Source organism: Micropterus dolomieu, linkage group LG22, assembly GCF_021292245.1.
Source record: "Micropterus dolomieu isolate WLL.071019.BEF.003 ecotype Adirondacks linkage group LG22, ASM2129224v1, whole genome shotgun sequence".
NCBI classification, from domain to species: Eukaryota; Metazoa; Chordata; class Actinopteri; order Centrarchiformes; family Centrarchidae; genus Micropterus; species Micropterus dolomieu.
Genome location: NC_060171.1, coordinates 7,169,909 through 7,188,262, shown reverse-complemented (window position 1 = coordinate 7,188,262; position 18,354 = coordinate 7,169,909). Strand labels below are relative to the sequence as shown.

General features: G+C 37.6%; 1 protein-coding gene across 1 annotated transcript; it reads right to left on the bottom strand.

Annotated features, from left to right (window-relative positions):
* Window positions 1-1,087: 1,087 nt before the first annotated feature.
* On the bottom strand, window positions 1,088-10,091 carry rerglb (RERG/RAS-like b). The gene is made up of 5 exons (XM_046037875.1): window positions 9,966-10,091; window positions 7,662-7,718; window positions 6,809-6,882; window positions 5,448-5,596; window positions 1,088-3,053 (listed from the first exon to the last, which is right to left on the bottom strand). The coding sequence occupies exons 1-5, from the start codon at window positions 10,015-10,017 to the stop codon at window positions 2,768-2,770; spliced, it is 618 nt and encodes a 205-aa protein (XP_045893831.1). The 5' UTR covers window positions 10,018-10,091; the 3' UTR covers window positions 1,088-2,767.
* Window positions 10,092-18,354: the final 8,263 nt, after the last annotated feature.

The following is an 18,354-nucleotide window of genomic DNA, read 5'->3' as shown; positions in this document are numbered from 1 at the left end:
TAAAAAGTAGTTTATACAACAAACCTGTATAAATGAAAAGTATATTGAATGGAAATGCTTCCATGCACGCCACAAGGGGTCAGTTTGTATCTGAGACTTACTTTCAAGTCTTTCACACAAGTAAATTTTAGAATTTTCCCTTTTTCCCAGTTCTTTGTGTTCTGTCTTTTAATCTCTCATAAGTTGAACTGATTCAGTGTGTAATGGGTCAGGTCCCTGAGCAGGAAATCATTAAACATAGAGGAAGAAAGGGGACATCATCATGATGTTTTGATTACTGTGCTGCCATCTAGTGGGCACTTAATATCTTTGACTTGGAGGCCAAAATTTTGTATAATAATGGTGCATTTCTCACTTCTCCTGCCTCCATACCAGCTATTTTTAGCAACACACAGGAAATTCCTCTTTGCTAAAGGCTTTAGAGAAATGCCTCCTCTCTGGTCATCTAATTAAAGTTGACCTCAAAGCGAAACAGGAGCCCTTGTGAAGAACTAAAACAGGCATCTTATTAAGCAATGTTGAACTTTAATTTCCTCTGGAATAGACACTGTTTTTACAGTATTTACAAAAGAAACTTTCATCTACAAAACACAGTATATGTGAAATTATTTTTCACCATGTGTGGTACTGTGTTTCTTCACAGCATCGTGGTGACATAACTGTATTTAATGAGAACAACAGCACAGCATTAAATGAGTTCATGCCCTTAATTGGTATGTGTTTGTGTTTTTATAATGTTTTATTAAGTTTGAAAGTCTTGAGTTCGCGTTCGAGATATTTTTCAATCATTTGGTTTCTGTGAAAAGAACTAGTAAATACAACAGTTTTTCAATTTACCAATTAATATAAGCACAATATATCAGATAAAAAGGTTACATACATTAATGTAATGAATTTAAATGATTCTGTATAGTCATAGCTACCATATGGAAATATAGAGAGAGTAAGACATGTTACAATCAACAGTATAATAATCAACTATAAACAAACAATTAAACTATTTCTTTCAAAGAGTAGCATTACTATGATAAATATATATATATTTCAGTAATATATATATATATATATATATATATAAAATGTTCATTAAGTTAAGTGCCAACAACAGGGACAGTCAGTAACCCTGAGTTCATAATGTGAGCACATTGATTAGGGAGTTTCAGAGCAAACTGTGGTGGAGAAAAGTTGGCTGAACATTTCATCATGACTCGCTAACAGCTTATCAGACTTGCATTCCTCCATGTTGTGATTTTATTTAATAATAAAAAATATATGTCTGACGAGTAAAAGATGGAGGAGAAGCTGATTACAACCAATCAAAGCGTCATGTGAAAAAACAACAGCAATAGATTATGCTTAGAAAATAGCTGTAAGGTTTGCAGCTTTTTGTCTACATCAAAACATGCTAAGAAATGAAAGCTGGCTCTGGATGACATTACTTGTCTTGATTAAGTGATTGATTAAGTTAATACATTTATTGATTTTAGTCATAACTTTGATAGTTTTAGGCCACATTTAATCAAAGGTCTGCTACAACGGACTGAACACACCAATAAACATTGTATTTGAAAAATTTGAGGCGCTACACACCATTGGTGTTTTTGGACTGTGTGAGCAAGTGCAGACTGTGCTTGATTGACATTGTCCTTATAGCTTTGTTTGACCTGAGCGGGACAATCTTCCTTTTTATCATTCTTATCGGTAGTTTTACAACCCCACATAATCACCAGCAAAGTATGAATAGGTGAAACATCCTGTGTAGTTTTTCAGGGCAATTAAATGGAACAAGTTATTTCAAAGAATAATTTGTTAATACTCACAAAAGTACAGGATCAAATGATAGATATGTGGTGCTGAGGTACTGATACTGGTACGCTGAGGGGGAACCAAAACATCTTTATTGCCCCCTGGTGGCTGGCTGAGGTATGGGGTAGGTCATAAACCCTGCCCCCTTCATGTTAAGAATGGGAGCCAAACAAAAAAATCAAAGGCTACACGTCAAAAACATTTTTCCCAAAGATAGTTTCTGTAATTTTAGGTAAGCTATTCCTTATCAGGTTGATTTATCTTCAAGTTCTGATAAGGTTGGTTTTGATTAGCCTAGTTATTTTATGCTATAAAAGGGGGGCTATACATCACGATTGATGCTTGAGCCCTTCTTGCAATTGAGTTGGTGGGGTGTAGCCTATGGGCGAGACCGTGAAAGGCTACGCAGCTCCCACCCCGACCACTAGCCTACTGCACAGACTCTGGGTCCAAATGATCACCAGCGCAAGTCAGCAGCACCCATATCCAGAATATTCTGGCTTAATCTTTGTTCAGTAGGAGAAAGTGGATCCTCGTCGCCCATCTTTAAGGTTTTCATGCTCTCCTGTCCTGTTAATCATCTTGCGACTATTATTAGGCTCCTGACCCTGAGGTTGGAAACCAATGACATGCTTCACTTTAATCACATGATAACACAATAGGTCCTTTTCTAAAAAGCTGACTTAACTCAATGCAGAGAAATGTATCCAAGTCAAACCACAAAACTTGTCAAAGAGGGTTATTAATGTCTATCTGTAAATGTTGTAGACCCACAGACACCATCCAAACCTTCCCACCAACTATGCAAATTGCTCACAGTGTGGACGCAGGTTTAATGTTTGGACCGCTGTGTAGTGTATGTACTAAACACTTTTTAGACCCACCATGTAACTTCTTCGCCAGTTCCCTTTAATATGGGTCCAAACACAACATCCCAGTCATTCCAGCTTCACTGGAACTGTCACACTGACTTCCTCCTCTTGCCAAACACATTGTTGATGAGCTTGGCCATAGACTTGGAGCCGCTGTACCGTCGTCGGTCTGCTCTGTACTTGAGGTGCTCCATCACCTGCCGGATGAGCTGGGTGAAGAGGTTGGCAATGTCCTGGTAGCTCTCGGCTGCTGAAACCTCCTGGAAGTGACAGCGGTTCTCCTGAGCCAGGCAGCGGCCCTCGTCCTCTCGCACCTGCCGGGCGTGACACAGGTCCTGCTTGTTGCCCACCAGACACACAGGAACCTCCGTGTCCCTGATACAAAGACATGTCAAAGTGGACCAGTGAGATGCAGAAAGTGTGGAGCCAATAAAAGCATCAGTTTCATAGAAAAGTACTCTCTGCTGCGGAATGATTTTATTTTAAACCTCTCTGGACTGGACACAAGCTTTGTTCAAACACACAGAACTTTTTTCATTCTGTAGTCACTAAATGTAATTCTTGTGTATAAAATGATCATAAAGAAAACTATCATTCAATGTGACAATGCAGCCATGAAAACACGTCAACTTAATTCCTGTATAGCTTCAATGAAGTTTTGAGGAGAAGCAAATACAGAATATATACTTAAAATAGTATATAAACTTGCATGACTTATATATAATATTATTTTAAAACTTTATTTTATCAGTGCCATTTATTTTAATGTGTCATAGTCACTCATATTGTATACAGATATTCTAATTTTAGTTTACTTCTCTTATTTATAGTGGTGGAAGTATTCTCTTACTTTTACTTCATTAAAGTAGCAATACCATGGTGTAGAAATCCTCTGTCACAAGTAAAAGTCCTGCATTCAAAATATACATAAGTAAAAGTTCTCATTGTGCTTAATGGGCCATTTTATTACTTATTATATAAGTGGATTGAAATTATTGATGCATTAATGTGTACATCACTTTAAAATTGCAGCTCGTAAAGGTGGCTTAATCTATAATAATTCACCTTAAATAATTTAATTATTTTTGTTAATTATATTTTCACTGTATCTGAGTCTGCAAAGTAATTAAAGTTAAGTGTAAGTACCTCAAAAAGGTCAAGTACAGTACTTCCACTCCAGCACTCTGCATTGCTCTCTGTCCCACCTACACACACCTGTTCCCACTTCTCTGGTCAGTCCTGCAGTTGCCTGGTTTTGTCCCTTACCTGCCACACTATCACGCAAGCCTGTGGTACATTTACTTATGCTAATAAATCTGCTGACTGCTTTTGTGTAAATGTAGTCCTAAAAATGCCCTAAAACAGGTTCTGTTTCTATTTTGGCTGATTGGATTTTATTTATAGAAAATTTTATAAAGAAAAAATTATACTAAAAGAATCAAGATATACTGATCACAGATCTACATTTATACTCAAATACTTGTCACTGACAAAATAAATCTCTTCCCTCCGTGTTATCAGGGTGCATGACAGGCAGCCTGATGGATGTGGTTGGCCAATTTTACCAGCAGACCAAAATTATGAGGGGCCTGTCCGTGTGCGGTGAATCCCTTATTCGTCATCATGAATCATTTATCAGTTTGTGTTTGTCAGGCCCAGTCAGGACTCCCAGCATTCCCTAAAGACTGTGAGGATCCCTGTTCAGCTTCAAAGAAAGTAGGACAACAATACTCTGTTTTGTTTTTTCATCGCGTTTACAGACCTTGTGATAATTTAGTAGTAGTAAACATTTCTTAGCATTTAAATTCTCGTCCACTTAAGAACTGAATGTGATAATTAACCAATATTAATTAAATCATCTTATAAACCAAGCTAAAAGCAAGACTGTTTCTCACTGGTGGAATATAACTAAGTACATTTACCTAAGTACTGTACGTAAGTACAAATTTGAGGTATTTGTACTTTACTTTCTTTCATGCCACTTTCTGCTTCTACTCCACTACATCTCAGAGGGAAATACTGTACCTTTTACTTCACTGCATTTATCTGACAGCTTTAATTACTAGTTACTTTAGAAATGAAGATTCTTATAAAATATGTTTTGTTATAAATTTAACTACTCAACAGATTATACAAATATTTTACAAATAGTAAAATGGTTAATACAAATTTCATGGTTCCAGCTTCACAAATGTGAGGACTAATTTGAATATTCAAGTTTGTACTATTGGTTTGACAAAACAAGGATTGTGAAGGTGTCACTTTGGGCTCTGGGTAACTGTGCATTTTTACAAACCAAACAATCAATTGATTAAAGATTGAAAATAATCAGCAGATTAATCCACAATGAAAATAATCATTAGTTGCAGTTCTCAACCAACTGTAACAGTAAAATCCTGCTTTTACAATAATGTATTAGTAATAATAATTTAATCATATAATGTATAATAATATAACAATCACAAGGGCATTTGTCTGCATTGAGTAATTTTAATACTCCACCACTGCTGTTTCTATTTGCTCCTATTTGGCATTTTCAATTAGATGAGGTTTTCTTTTAACATCAAAACATAGTCATTTTAGTACATATCTTGCAAATGTGTCGAATTCTTCAGAAATACTTTGAAATGTTTTTCCAACAGTGACTCTTATCCACCATGTCTCAACTTCCTAAAAACCCAGCAGTGGCTTGTTGAATGGGGAGGCTCGGTGTCTGTCCTTCTGCGAGTTACTTCAAAATAATATAACTTCATTGTGCTTAGAACTGACCCTTTGCAGTTGTCTGCCCGTGCCTCCCGAATCTGCCGCACGATGTTCTTGGCATTGATAAAGGAAGTGCGGTCGCTGATGTTGTACACCACAACAAAGCCATCTGCCCAGTCCACCGGCTCCTCCAGTATACACCTGGCCTCTGAGCTCTGCCAAGAATACACATGGAGGTGTTTTTACCTTTCATAAATGAGAAAGCTCTTCAAGATGGAATTTCTCACTGGACACTTCATTCTATGTATGTATGAATTACTGTTGTCCCTCTTCTCCAAGAACTATTTCTATTGCTTTTTCTTGTTACCCTGAACAACATTAGCATGCAGACACGTGCAGACAGAGAACAGGACAACAAGTTTTAGTGACCTTGAGGAGAAATGAACAGTGTCGGAAGGACAAGAGGCCCGAGGACATGTCTGCGCCCTCAAACAGCAATGCCTCAGCACTGTAATAACTCACTTATCCCTTTCTCTTTATTGACTCTAAAGTTTCTTTACGAAGCCCAGGCCAGAAGGGCAGGACATCGAATCAGTGCTTCTTATGAAAGGGTGGCGTTACAGTGAGTTTAATTGACAAAGAGAATGACTGGCTCTTGTTCTGCTGAGCCAAGGGGTATTCCAATAAAATACTAGCTCTGTAGTAAAATACCTCTCAGGTCTTTCGTCTTGCTGAAAGAGAAGTAAGCAGATTATGTGGCTGTTTCCTTCAAAGAGACAGCCATTGGCACACAACGCCTTGGGACACTCTCATAAACCCTTTAGAACTGAAGATCTGATCTGACCACGGTTCACTGAAGGTCAGGGACATGTGCTGCCGCTTCCCCAGTTTTTACTGTTATCTGAAATGCTTGTAGCTGCAAAACAATTTACCTCAATTTTACCTCAGCTGAAGGATTATATCATCTTTGAGGGATTCAGAAAATTCTTCCATACTTCTCTTGATCCATTACATTTTGGAGATAGGAGGTTTTCTACCAACACTGAATGATTTATTGACTTATTGCCTTAGGTTAATAAAATATTGGCTGAGGTCTGGCCTGTAAAGTGATGATTATCACAAGTCAAACAAATACTGGAATATGAAATTTTACTTTCATATGGATGTCTTTAATGTATTTTCTTGAAAAGACATAAGCCATCAGTCTCAAATTCCTATTTATTTAACTTATCCAGTGTCAGGTCCATCAATCCATTAAGTGCAAAGAAAAAATGACTGAGTAGATTTCCAGTCCACCTGATGAAATGAGGGAAGAAATCAAGGAACTCAAAACAGGAAAGTATTTCAGGAAAAAAAACTACTGTGGCTCTGCTTTTCTAATAAAAGGTTCCGAAATAATATGACAATGTGTTAATGATATGGTGTACCTGAGAACAAGGATCAAAAACTTCCAAATTCAGTTGCCTGCCATCGATTGACAGCCTCTTATGGTACAGGGAATCTGTAATGAGGATTAGAAACATAAATAAAACAGCATGACAGTACACAGTAAGATGTAAACAGTATGATTACAATATTGACTGATGGTAAATTAATAGAAATTCTTTGTTTTGCATTTAATCATACAAATATTGCTCTTTTGTTACCTTTTTCTCTAATCTTGAGTTCAGCTTGGTTTATTTAGGGATTTTAAAGATGAAATAATCAGTATTTTTGCATTAATAATGGAAAATTAAATGACTATGTGTAAGGTAAAAGGTGTTGCTTGAAGTGACAAACCACAAAGAATTATCACCCGGCTCTGCAGGTTTCCTCTGCTCTACATAGTTTTTTACCATCTTTCAGCTCATTGTTTTGGTTTTCCAGTCCCCAACTTTACTTTTTGTTTATTCTCACCATTATCAAAGAGCATTTAGCAGCTAAAGAGTCGGATATTTCCCCCAGGATTTGAGAATAAATGCTAATGTGCATTTAGTTGTGGGTTAATGTGCAACAGTTCGCTAACACGTTCATTTACAGCTTGTTCTACTGTACCCAAGTGGCAAACAAAACAATTAACCAAAATGTCTAATACTAAGAAATGGTGCACTAGAAGTAATTGGATTTAAATTTGAATTATGCTGTTTCAGAAGGTATTATGAATTATTTCATGGTTGCTCAGGTGAAATCTATGCAGCACCAACCAAATAGCAACATTCATGATATCTGAAGATAAATTCTGTTAAACTGGGACCAAAACCAAACGCCCATTAAATCACAATCAAATCTGGAAACACTTACTGGCGTTTGAGGCATATTCACCAATGAAGCGCCTGGTCAGGAACCGCACAAGGACAGCTGGAGGAAACATAAAAAAACAACAAAATGACTTATGGCATCATTACACTCTCATCCCTCACAGGTGGCAGTGGTAGGGAAAATGACCCTCATTCACTGACGCAGTCACAATGGTGCCAACACTTTCTGGCATTGGAGCAGTTAAACTGTAGGCTCACATGAAAGGGGCTGCATGGCTTTTCTGGAAGGCCTGTGTGCATATTTGGCAAGCTTATTGGTTATATTTCCCCCTCTGCTTCACCTCCAGACTGTGAGCTACAAAACACTGACCAGTTTTGGTCCCACAGACAATCAGTTTCAATTAAGGGCTGAAGTTTCAAGTGCTGAACTCTGGAAGCTTGTTCATGGTGGTCACGGGCCTCTGAAGGGGTTATACGGGGGTTATAGAGGGGACACATAAATATGAATATGGCTCATCTAGTTACTCATGCACATATTCTGGAAAATCGAAATGAAATTCAAAACACAGGACACAGTAGCAATTATTTTGGGGCCTTCTTCACATTAACATTGAAACATTCAGAGACTAAAACAAAACAATATGAAATGTGCTTTGAAAGCAACAAGCAACAGAAAAGAGCAGAAAAACATATTAAATAGACACATGCAGCCTCCAGAGGCTACAGAATCTCCACAGTAACAGTTCTGCTTCAGTGCCAGGCTGCTAGAACGGAGACCCATTGTTTTACGAGGCTTGAACACAGCACAGAGCCTGTCAGTCTTAAGCACCAGCACAGAAACTGAACACTGATACATGCAACAAGATCCCAAGCAGCAACAAGGGTCCTATAACCAGATGCAGATTCAAGATATGGGCACATAAACTGTTGTTTTGGGGGGGCTGGAACATAAAACCAGTGAAAGCAAAGGTTTATGTCTGTTACAGGTTGAAAACATACAGCTTAATCAGTTAAGGTTACCCTAGCTTAACATCTAACAAGCTAAATTAGCCCACAGAGATGTCCAGGTAGCCTAAGATAGAAGTCTTTATCTTCAGGAGACCACTACATGTAGTTTAGTTTAGTGTATTTTAATTTTAATTCTCTTTGAGCATCTAAGGTTTCAGCTAGCTGCCAGCACTGACTCATGTTAATCCAAAATTCAATTCACAAATCTCGACTCTATGAGAATTAGGAAAATAAATATAAACGTACGCTATTTAACGCTAATAGACGTTGGTGTGTTCCAGTTACTGTTTGTGCTGTATCAGCAGGCCTTTACTGTTGCAGTAATAACAACATAATGTAAAAGTCCTGGATAAATTAAGGTTAAAAAAGCCTCCATAGCCGAGATCATGTCACCTTTCTGGAGAGTTAGTAAAATATAAGCCTAAATCAAATCAACCTCACACTCATCTCATTTGAGCATAAACCAAACCGGCTCATCTACAACGTTTTCTGTAAAGCATTCATACACAATGAGACACTGAACCTGTTTCTATTGACATCTGTTATTCAACATACAGTCACTACTTAATGAAGATTAAATCCACCCAAATGTGTGAATAATGCATAAATATATGATGAGAAGTCATTTTCAGGTAATCACACTTAGTATTTTTACCCACCTCAGAAAGTGTGTGGTATTGCATCATAACAAAGACTGAGGTTGACAGACTAGTTTAAATTTACAAGCAGGATTAGTCAATTAATTGATTAGTTGATCAGTACAAAGTTAATCTGCAACCATTTGAAAAAGCGATGAATGTTTAAATCTTTTTCCAAGCAAACATGTCAAACATTCTTATAACATTGTAAATCAAATATATTGGTGTGTTGGCTGGAAAAATTAATATAATTTAGCACGTCACCTTGAACTCTGGGAACTTTTTCTCTATTTTGTGATGTTTTGTTGATTACTATATTAATGGAGAAAATAGATCAATCAATAATGAAAATAATGTATCACACAGAGGTCCTGAGAAATTACTTGGAGGTTTTTTAAAAGATCAACATCAAAAATGATAGATACTACTGTACCAGTCAGGTATTTTTATTCAAAGAAAGTCTAAAACTGGTATATAGTATTTCAGTATGCTGTATAAAGAAGTTTTCCAAGCATGAAACTGTGTTGTACACTTGTTGTAAACTATTTGTTATACACCAAAAACCATCATCCAGTGTCAAAAAAAAAAGTAACAAATAGAACTTTTAAATGGCATTATACACAGTGCAGAAATGCTGGCTGAAAAACCACAGGTATTCTCTCTATAGCTGTTCAAAATAAACATCACTTCCAGCCACTCACCCGATTTCCCAGCCCCCTGGCTTCCCAGCAAGGCCAACTTGATGTCGTTCATGCCTGTGCTCTGTCAGGTCCTCAGCTGGTTCTCTGGCCGCAGCTTTGTGTTGTGTCTGGTATCTGGGTTATGGTCGGCTCACTAAATGCTCCGTGCAGTCCAGGCTGGATGGGAGTAAAGGACTGCCCCCTTCTCTTCCTCTTCAAAGGGCTGTTTCACTTTTTAAAGCTGGAGGGAGAGGAGAGGGGGGGAAACAAGCGCCCACTTTTTCTCTCTCTATCTGTTTGTGTGCCAAGAGCTTTTTTCTCTCACACCTCTCTGTTGTCTGTTTTCTGTCTCTCTCTCTCTCCTGAATCCACAAAGCACTGTCTTCACTCTTTACTCTCTGCCAATCCATCTGTTTTCCTGCTTTCTTTCCTCTCTTGCACCTATATATCTCTCTTTTCTGTCTCTTACCCCTCCTACAGAGAGGTTACTCAAAGGTCATGGCTGACTAAACCTATTGTGCTGTTCCAACTCTGGCACTGTAAATGTAGTCCAGCTGCCAACTATGGACATTTGTGGCATTTTTCATAGTTTAATATTATGGAGGCCCATTCCCAGAATGAAAAGGTAAAGATGAATTGATGAATTGATCAAATGCTGGGAATGAGAAATATAAAAATACTCACAGTAAACAACAATTATGATATAAGTAAAAGGAATACAACCTAAAACTCTTAAAAAAGACAGAATGCAGAAAGTATCTGCGAAACATTCACTGACAACAGCTTTTTCTACAATATTCGCCACTTCAAATAAAATATCCTGGCAATTAAAACATGGTTAACACTTTTTTATGTTATTGATGCTGTGTATCAAAATTTTGATCTACTGATCAAACTTATTAGATTTAAATCCGTGTATGGTTTGTTCTTTGGTTATTTCATTTCCAAACCAAATCGGAAAAAAAAAAAAAAAACAGTTTTTTTGTTTTTCTGTTTTAAAACAGAAACGGAAAAACAAAGCAGCTGCATTTTGTTCTATCTATGACCGGTGTTGTATCCCTACGGGTTTTCAAACTAACTGGCTGCTGTACAACAGCTGTGGTCTGCTTCAGGCTTCATCCAACCAAACAAAACGAGAATGATCACCGACAGTCCGCAGCACACCAGGTCTCTCCCGTGACCTCCTCTCCCTCACCCTGTACACTCCAGCGCCCCGCTTCCTAGCCAGTAGACCTAATACACGTTGTGTTGCCAGTGGAACCGGCGCACTGTCAGTGGTCACATAGCCTAATCCATGTGTCTACTGCAGCTGGAGGCTCTCCGCAGCGCCGCAAAACTTTCTAAATTCTTCTCGGGAAGAAAATAAAGGTCAGCTGGGAGAAGTGTAGAACCTGAACGAAAATTACCCGAACCTTTTAATCTGTGATTCGTTAACATACAGCTCGCCGATTTAACTAACAACTAATGTTCATGTTTGCTGTGTACCATTGGATGCACTCACATCTATAACTGAATTAATTTGATACTGAAGAAATATTAAAAACCGGGGGATTCTAAGGCAAATTCTGAGGTGTTTCTGTTGCTTGGTCACCGTCAGTGATCATTCCCTCTGGTTGGATGAAGCCCGACCATAGACTGTATATAGCCCGACGCAAACCATTGCTGTTGCAAACAACAGGCCAGGTGTAGGTTGTGCCCCGCTCTCCCCTACAGCAGCCAGTTAGTTTGAAAACCAGTAGGGATGCAACACCGGTCAAAGAAAGAACAAAACAAAGCTCCTTTGTTTTCAGTTATGGCTTTAAAACAGAAAAACAAAACAGATGTCTGTTTTGTTGTTTACCGTTTTTCTGTTTTGGTTTTAAAACAGAAAAACAAAAAAAACAACTTGGTTTTTTGGTTTTTCCTAATGAAAGAACGAACCATACACAGATTATTTACTAGGGCAGATTTCTGTATACTAAGTCAAAATTGTAATACAAAAAATCTATATTTTGACTTATCTGATAACTTTGTAATTCTCTTAATATCTCATAATCTTTACTTTGCAAATAAAAGGGAAAAAAACACAACATAAATCCCAAATTGCATCAACATGATGAGGAAACGTTTGTAATGAACGTATCTGAATGTTCATACTGAAAAAGTTTTCATAACCTTCACTGAGTGACATATATATATATATATATGTTTAATTTGAGTATGATTTTATATCATATGTCATATTTAGGTTTATCAAAGCACTTTTGCAAGATTAGGGATCGTGATCTTGGTCATGAGGTCATGGTTGGTTGTGGTCATGGTTAAATATTAAATTAAGTCAGTGACTTGAAGCATAATTTCCCAAACTTACATCTTAATATGAGTATTTCTATTGTTCCCAACAACAGTATTTTTCTGGCAGAAATAGGCTTCCACATGAACGATCCGTCCATTATCTACTATCAAGGTTCAAACCCAAGACTTTCTTGCTGTGAGGCCACTGTGCTATCCACTGGGACTGCTGCCCCTTCCATATGATGTTCAGTTCAAATCAAGAAATTGCATTTTTATTTCCTCTGGTGGTGGGGTGATTGTTAACCTGTCTTTGATAACATCTGTAAACTTGTTGTTGAGTATAGTGTACAGAGGAAAGACATTTTTTGACATTGCTCTATGTATTTTCACGAAGGGAAGGCAGTGATGTGATAAGGAAAAAATGTTGATGATTCTGGTTATGTACTTTATCAACCGTCACAGCTCACCAGACTGAAGCAATATAGTAAAGTTGAGGCTTTGAGTGCAGTGTAGAAGTAAAACCATGAGAAGGGCACCAATAAAAACACTGATCAAGGCATCAGTCATACTCCTGACATCAAATTGAATTGATTCAGACAAGCAATCTATTTCTTTCAGCTTCAGCCACCACACAAAATGTGGCATATGCAGCCAATAAATCATTCTCCAGTAGCTTCGAATTCACAGGCACTAAAGCCAGCCAACAAAATGAATATTCTTTAGACTAAAACCACATTTTTGTCCCCCCTGACCCTCTTGTTCTGGGCATTTTGGGCCCATTTCCCAACTGGCTTCATTTGATCTTCCATCTATCTGTAATGATCTATCTGTTTATGTGCAAAGTCACTGATCCTTTTCCAAAAGAAAGTCTTAAATTTTATCGCTTGACTTTAGAAAGGGCTGTCATGACTTGGCGGCACATGTTTAAGTCTTATTTTTGGGTTGTTTTAGTCTATTTACATAGTTTCATTATGATTATAATGTTTGGAATGACAAACCCCAAAATTTAGGATTTCCATAGCCTGTTCGTTTCAAACATTACGAATGTAAACAAGGCTTTTACAGTTTATTATAAATACAGTACATTATTCCACATGTTAGTCTTTGCATCAAGAAAGTTGTCAATTAATGTGAGAGTGAAGAAATGTTTCAAAACCTCCTTTTTTGGAGATTGGGCCACTCTCTTATTGTTGACTTCATGGAGTTGGACCTTTTAAACTGTGAAACAAAAGCTGCAATGAAATGGAAACAGCCAGACCACATTATGTGCGTCCAAAGCCGTTCAAAATGCACGACATGCAGACTGAATGGGCTTTTGAAATGTTTACTAAATTATGCTCTTTCCATTCTGTTATGTTTAGATATCATTTACCCTGCAAATCAGTGTGTATGAATCAAAATAATTGGAACCAGATAACTTTACGTTTTCGGAGTAAAGATGAGGACTGAAATCACCAACACGTCACTTCTTTGACTCGCTCATCAGAATAAAGGGGAATGTGGAGTAATAGAAGGATTGATATTGCACATTAGGAAAATATGTGTATCCCAATCACTAAAGATTTTTAATCAGCTTTGAATGCTGAAACACTTGACCTCAATCAGCTGCATGCACTTTGGATCAGAAAAAATAAAATGCTAAAACTGTACAAAACAATTTAATAAAATCAGAACCAAATTCTTGTGTTTTACTTCCAAGGCGAATAAACAGAGGAAGGTCCAGCCATCCACGGCCGTTTTTAATCAGGCAGAGAGGGAAAGATCATTTCTCCTGAGCCGATCAACACGTGGCTGCAAAGAGGCTTTCACGTGGGACGACGTCATGTGCCCACAAAACTACACACACCAAGAAACACATTATTCTCACCAGCTGCATATACACACACACCAAAAAAACACTCAACAAATCAACTTCAAAGGGCACCACGCACATCAGCAACATCATTACATAGCGTCTGTGCACTAGGAATCTGTCTGAATGGTTTCTGTTTATTCTGTGAAATGAGATTATCTTCCATGTGTGACATGGGAAAAGTAATGTTGGACTGGAGATTTCCTTATGGCTGTTAGCCAAGCGGAAGATGCCATTTCAAAACTAAACCCTTAACTGTTACTGAATGTTAATGGAATTTGGTGGCCAGCCTGATACGTCATTTTGACGGGCGCAATAAGAATACATTGAAGCCGGCTGGAGCCATCTACTGCACGGATTTCAAAACCTTTTGTACCTACTAGTCATTTCAACCCACAAAAATATGGAAATAGGTCCTGGATTAAAAATAACGAAAATACCCTTTAACTCAGCCTTAAAATTATATATACAAGAAAACTGTAAAAACCTTTGATTTTGTCACAAGAAATGTCAGGATGTATGTAAAACATGATTGATGGCAGCCATCAATCATTTTGACAGAGGACATCTTATCTGAGAAATGACTTTGATATTTAAAATTGCAATTCTAGCCCTATTTGTTCAGTTAAAGTTATTTATTCCCTTCACAAATTCACATAAACACCTTGAACCTGTTGCTGTACTGAACCAGCATCCTCAGTGTAGCAGACACAGGATGGATTGATGAACTGCAGAGGCAGCAGCTGTCCAACCCAAAAGACATGGACACCCTTCATTCTTCTTCTTCTTAATCTTCTTCTTCCTCTACTTCCTTCCTGAAGTTTGATTCCCAAATTTGGGCATCAGAGAAGATGTTTCAAGGTGTTTCCATAGCTAAGATGTTAAAATTAAATGACTGATGGTGCGTTGAAGGTGAGCTTAATCTATTTTGAGGTCTATGGCTTTTAAACCATGCAAATCTCAAGATAAACACAAAAATTTATGTGTAACATTATCTTCTTTTTGTGTTATATCCCAGAGTGTCAAAAATACAGTAAAATGTGTCTTTACTGAGTCAATTTTCATACCCCAACATGGCTAATAAAACATAAAGGTGATACAGTAAGCTATATATCAGCTCTGCTCTCAACACTGTCCAAAGAAACCATCATACACTTATCCCACTCCCAGAAATGATAATTCAAGAAAACAGTGCAACAACTTCACAAGACTATAAGTGAGGAAATTATTCTGAATGAATCTAAATAACACAAAGAGCACCAACAGATCTCTCGAGTACATCTTAGGCATCTGTGCCAAAGCAATGAATGAAATATATCATGTGTCTAATCTTGGCTAATGCTTGCTCTTGAGTTTGGTCTAAACATTAGATGTAGGTCTTATATCAAAAGAAGACCGCTGCAGCCAGAGGAGAATCTGTCTTTTCCTCCTTTTGTGTGTATTAGTGATTCATCCAATTCCAGACAGTGAGAGGGGAGCTACATGCGGGCTTTTGATGTTCTAAAATGAAACATCTGCACATTACAACACAGAAAAAAGAGAGAGAGGAAGAAAGGCTGAACAGAGGGGGAAAAGAAAGCTTACTGGACTGAATAAAGTGGGTTTAAAAGACACAAGAGGGACATAAACCTCCCTTTGAAAACATCTCACAGTCAATTTCCCCCATTTTATCTTAACATTAACCACAAGGCTTTTGGCCCTTGAAAGCTCCCTCTCATGTTTCTCTGTATATCTTCATTAAATAGTTGTCAGTTTTTAGATCTGGGTGTGCACACAGATCTAAAGACCCTATGTAGTGTTTATGGCCAAAGTGTTGTATCAGTGGATGCAACAGATTTGGTCCATTTGAAAGTCTTTTATTGGGTTCATCGATTAAAAGCACTCATGGTGCAGCTTTCTTGATAGATTATATTTCATATAAGAACATTTTGGCAAGAGTGTATGAAAGTAAGAGCTTTTTGGCTCAAAAGGCAATTACTCTCAGAAAGCAGTCACTTTATACTGTTTCCTGTTTCACAGTTTATGCAGACCTGAATCTTGGAAGAACAAAATGTCCTGAAACACTGAAAACTGAAAACCGCAATTAGAGACTGAGAGCAACAACTCTCAGTGAGCAGACTACCAAGGACTGCAGAATCTTTATACATTATAACAAGATATCTTTCATGTTAGTTTGAAATTTTCTTTATTACATACCAAACTATTCCACTTCTACAAGAAACCTTTTTGTACCACCTTCTGTCTGCAGTTAATCAATGGACAGCATTCATAAATGTTAACAAATCATTAATAAAGGATTCATATAGTAATCCATAAATACTGCAGATTCTTTGATGTTTTTTAAACTGATTTTGGTCTGGATGTCCTGTAGCTCTTTTCCAGAGGGTAAGTGATCACACAAACTTCCTGATGAATTAGGAAAAAGACAAAGCAAGTGTGATCATTTCTATAACAGGCAAGGGTCAACTCCGGAAAGGCAGTACAAACAGGCTAACTTATCGAAAGGGGTTAGGGAAAGAATCATCAGTCCATGGATCAGGCAGAAGGTCAGCCAGGCAGGTCACAGATAGGGTGAGGGTGGTGATAGCTCAGTCTATAAGACACATGCTTCTGGTGTGGGACTGCGGGGTTTGATTCCCACTGAGACATCCACCAATGTGTCCCTAACCGAGACACTTATCCCTTAGTTGCTCCAGAGGCATGCGACCTCTGACATATACAGCAATTTCACTTTGAGTAAAACCGTCAGCTATAATGACTAATTTCTATTTTTAGGTATCGGGCTCAAGAGTAATAGCACAAAGCAACTTTAATGACCTGGAAGGGAATAAGTTGAAATGGGCAGGTCCTACATTGCACGGCAGATGAGGGAAAACGGAAAAACTGTGTGTAAGGAAGTCAGGTAACTGGGGACTAGAGGAAAAGGGGTTACTGCAGGGCAGATGAGGGACAGTGAAAACAGATGAGCAGGTGGATGAGGGAGTCAAGTGGAAAAATCTGAGGGCATCTGGTGGACAGGTACAGAATGGCAATGAACGCGTTTGGGGAACTACAGTATATACAGTCGATGTTGGGGAACGAAGTAGAAATGTTGCTGGGTGGAAAGGCTAAATGTGACACTTACCATTAAAACAACAAACCTTGCTCATTAAAACACAATAGGTTGGTATGTTGTTAGGGTAAAAACACAGATAAACTGCCAGTTTGTCACGAACTGGCCCAAACTCAATAGAAAAAAAATGGAATCACACATTACTTTATAGTGATCTTAATTGTGAGGGTAAAATAAAAAATGATTACGCTAGGTTAATCATGTTAATCAGTTTATCATGATATCAGTGATACACTGCTGGAGATTCCTACTGTCCAAATAAATATATTCTGTTTGACACTACCGATTTTTTGTTGGTTTATATAATGGACAAAACACATAAAACAATTCAACAGTGGTGGAGGAAGTAGTGAGTATTTACTTGAATAAAAGTACCAATACCACACAATATAAATACTCCATTACAAGTTAAATTTCACCATTTGTACATTAGCAGCTAAAGCACACCTGAAAGAGTGTTCAGTTATATTATTGGTTTAATACCCAACTGTGTACGCATCATTTGAATGTTTTAGCTGGTTGGTGTGGAAATAGGAATCAGTCATATTTTAGATATTGACACTTTATCTTGTATACGTTGGTATATTATATATACCATATATATATTACTATATATATACTTCCTACCACTGTTTGAATTCAGGTTTTAAAAATAACATTTTAATACACCTTAATTTTTTTAATGACATTGCTCTGTATGATGTCATTCAGAGAGCATGTGTCGCTGTCATCTTGTGAGGGGATGAAAACAACTTAAGTCTCACTGCAAATACTGTAATTTCAAACCTTTATTTGGCTTCAATATAAGGTCTTAGACACAAGCACGCCCACTGGTGGGGGAATTGTGTGTAGCAACAGCAGGAACCTGGAGGAGCACATTGACCAACAACTACAAACCAAAAGAAATTTAAGTGCAAGTAAGTAAGAATTTAAGTTACTACTAACATCTTTATTCATAATATGCACAAGGTTACATGTGTTTTGTTTTGAGGGAGGCAGGTGTGGGGGACACATTTCTTACTGTAATTTAAAAGAAACTGTACTTTTGCAGATTACAAAAATGTGTTCCCCTTCATTCAGCAGTTACCTGAGATACAGTAGATAAACGATCAACCTGTTTACAAGAGCATTATTTGTCCTTATTTGCTTGTGTTCATTTCCCAGCCTAGTGA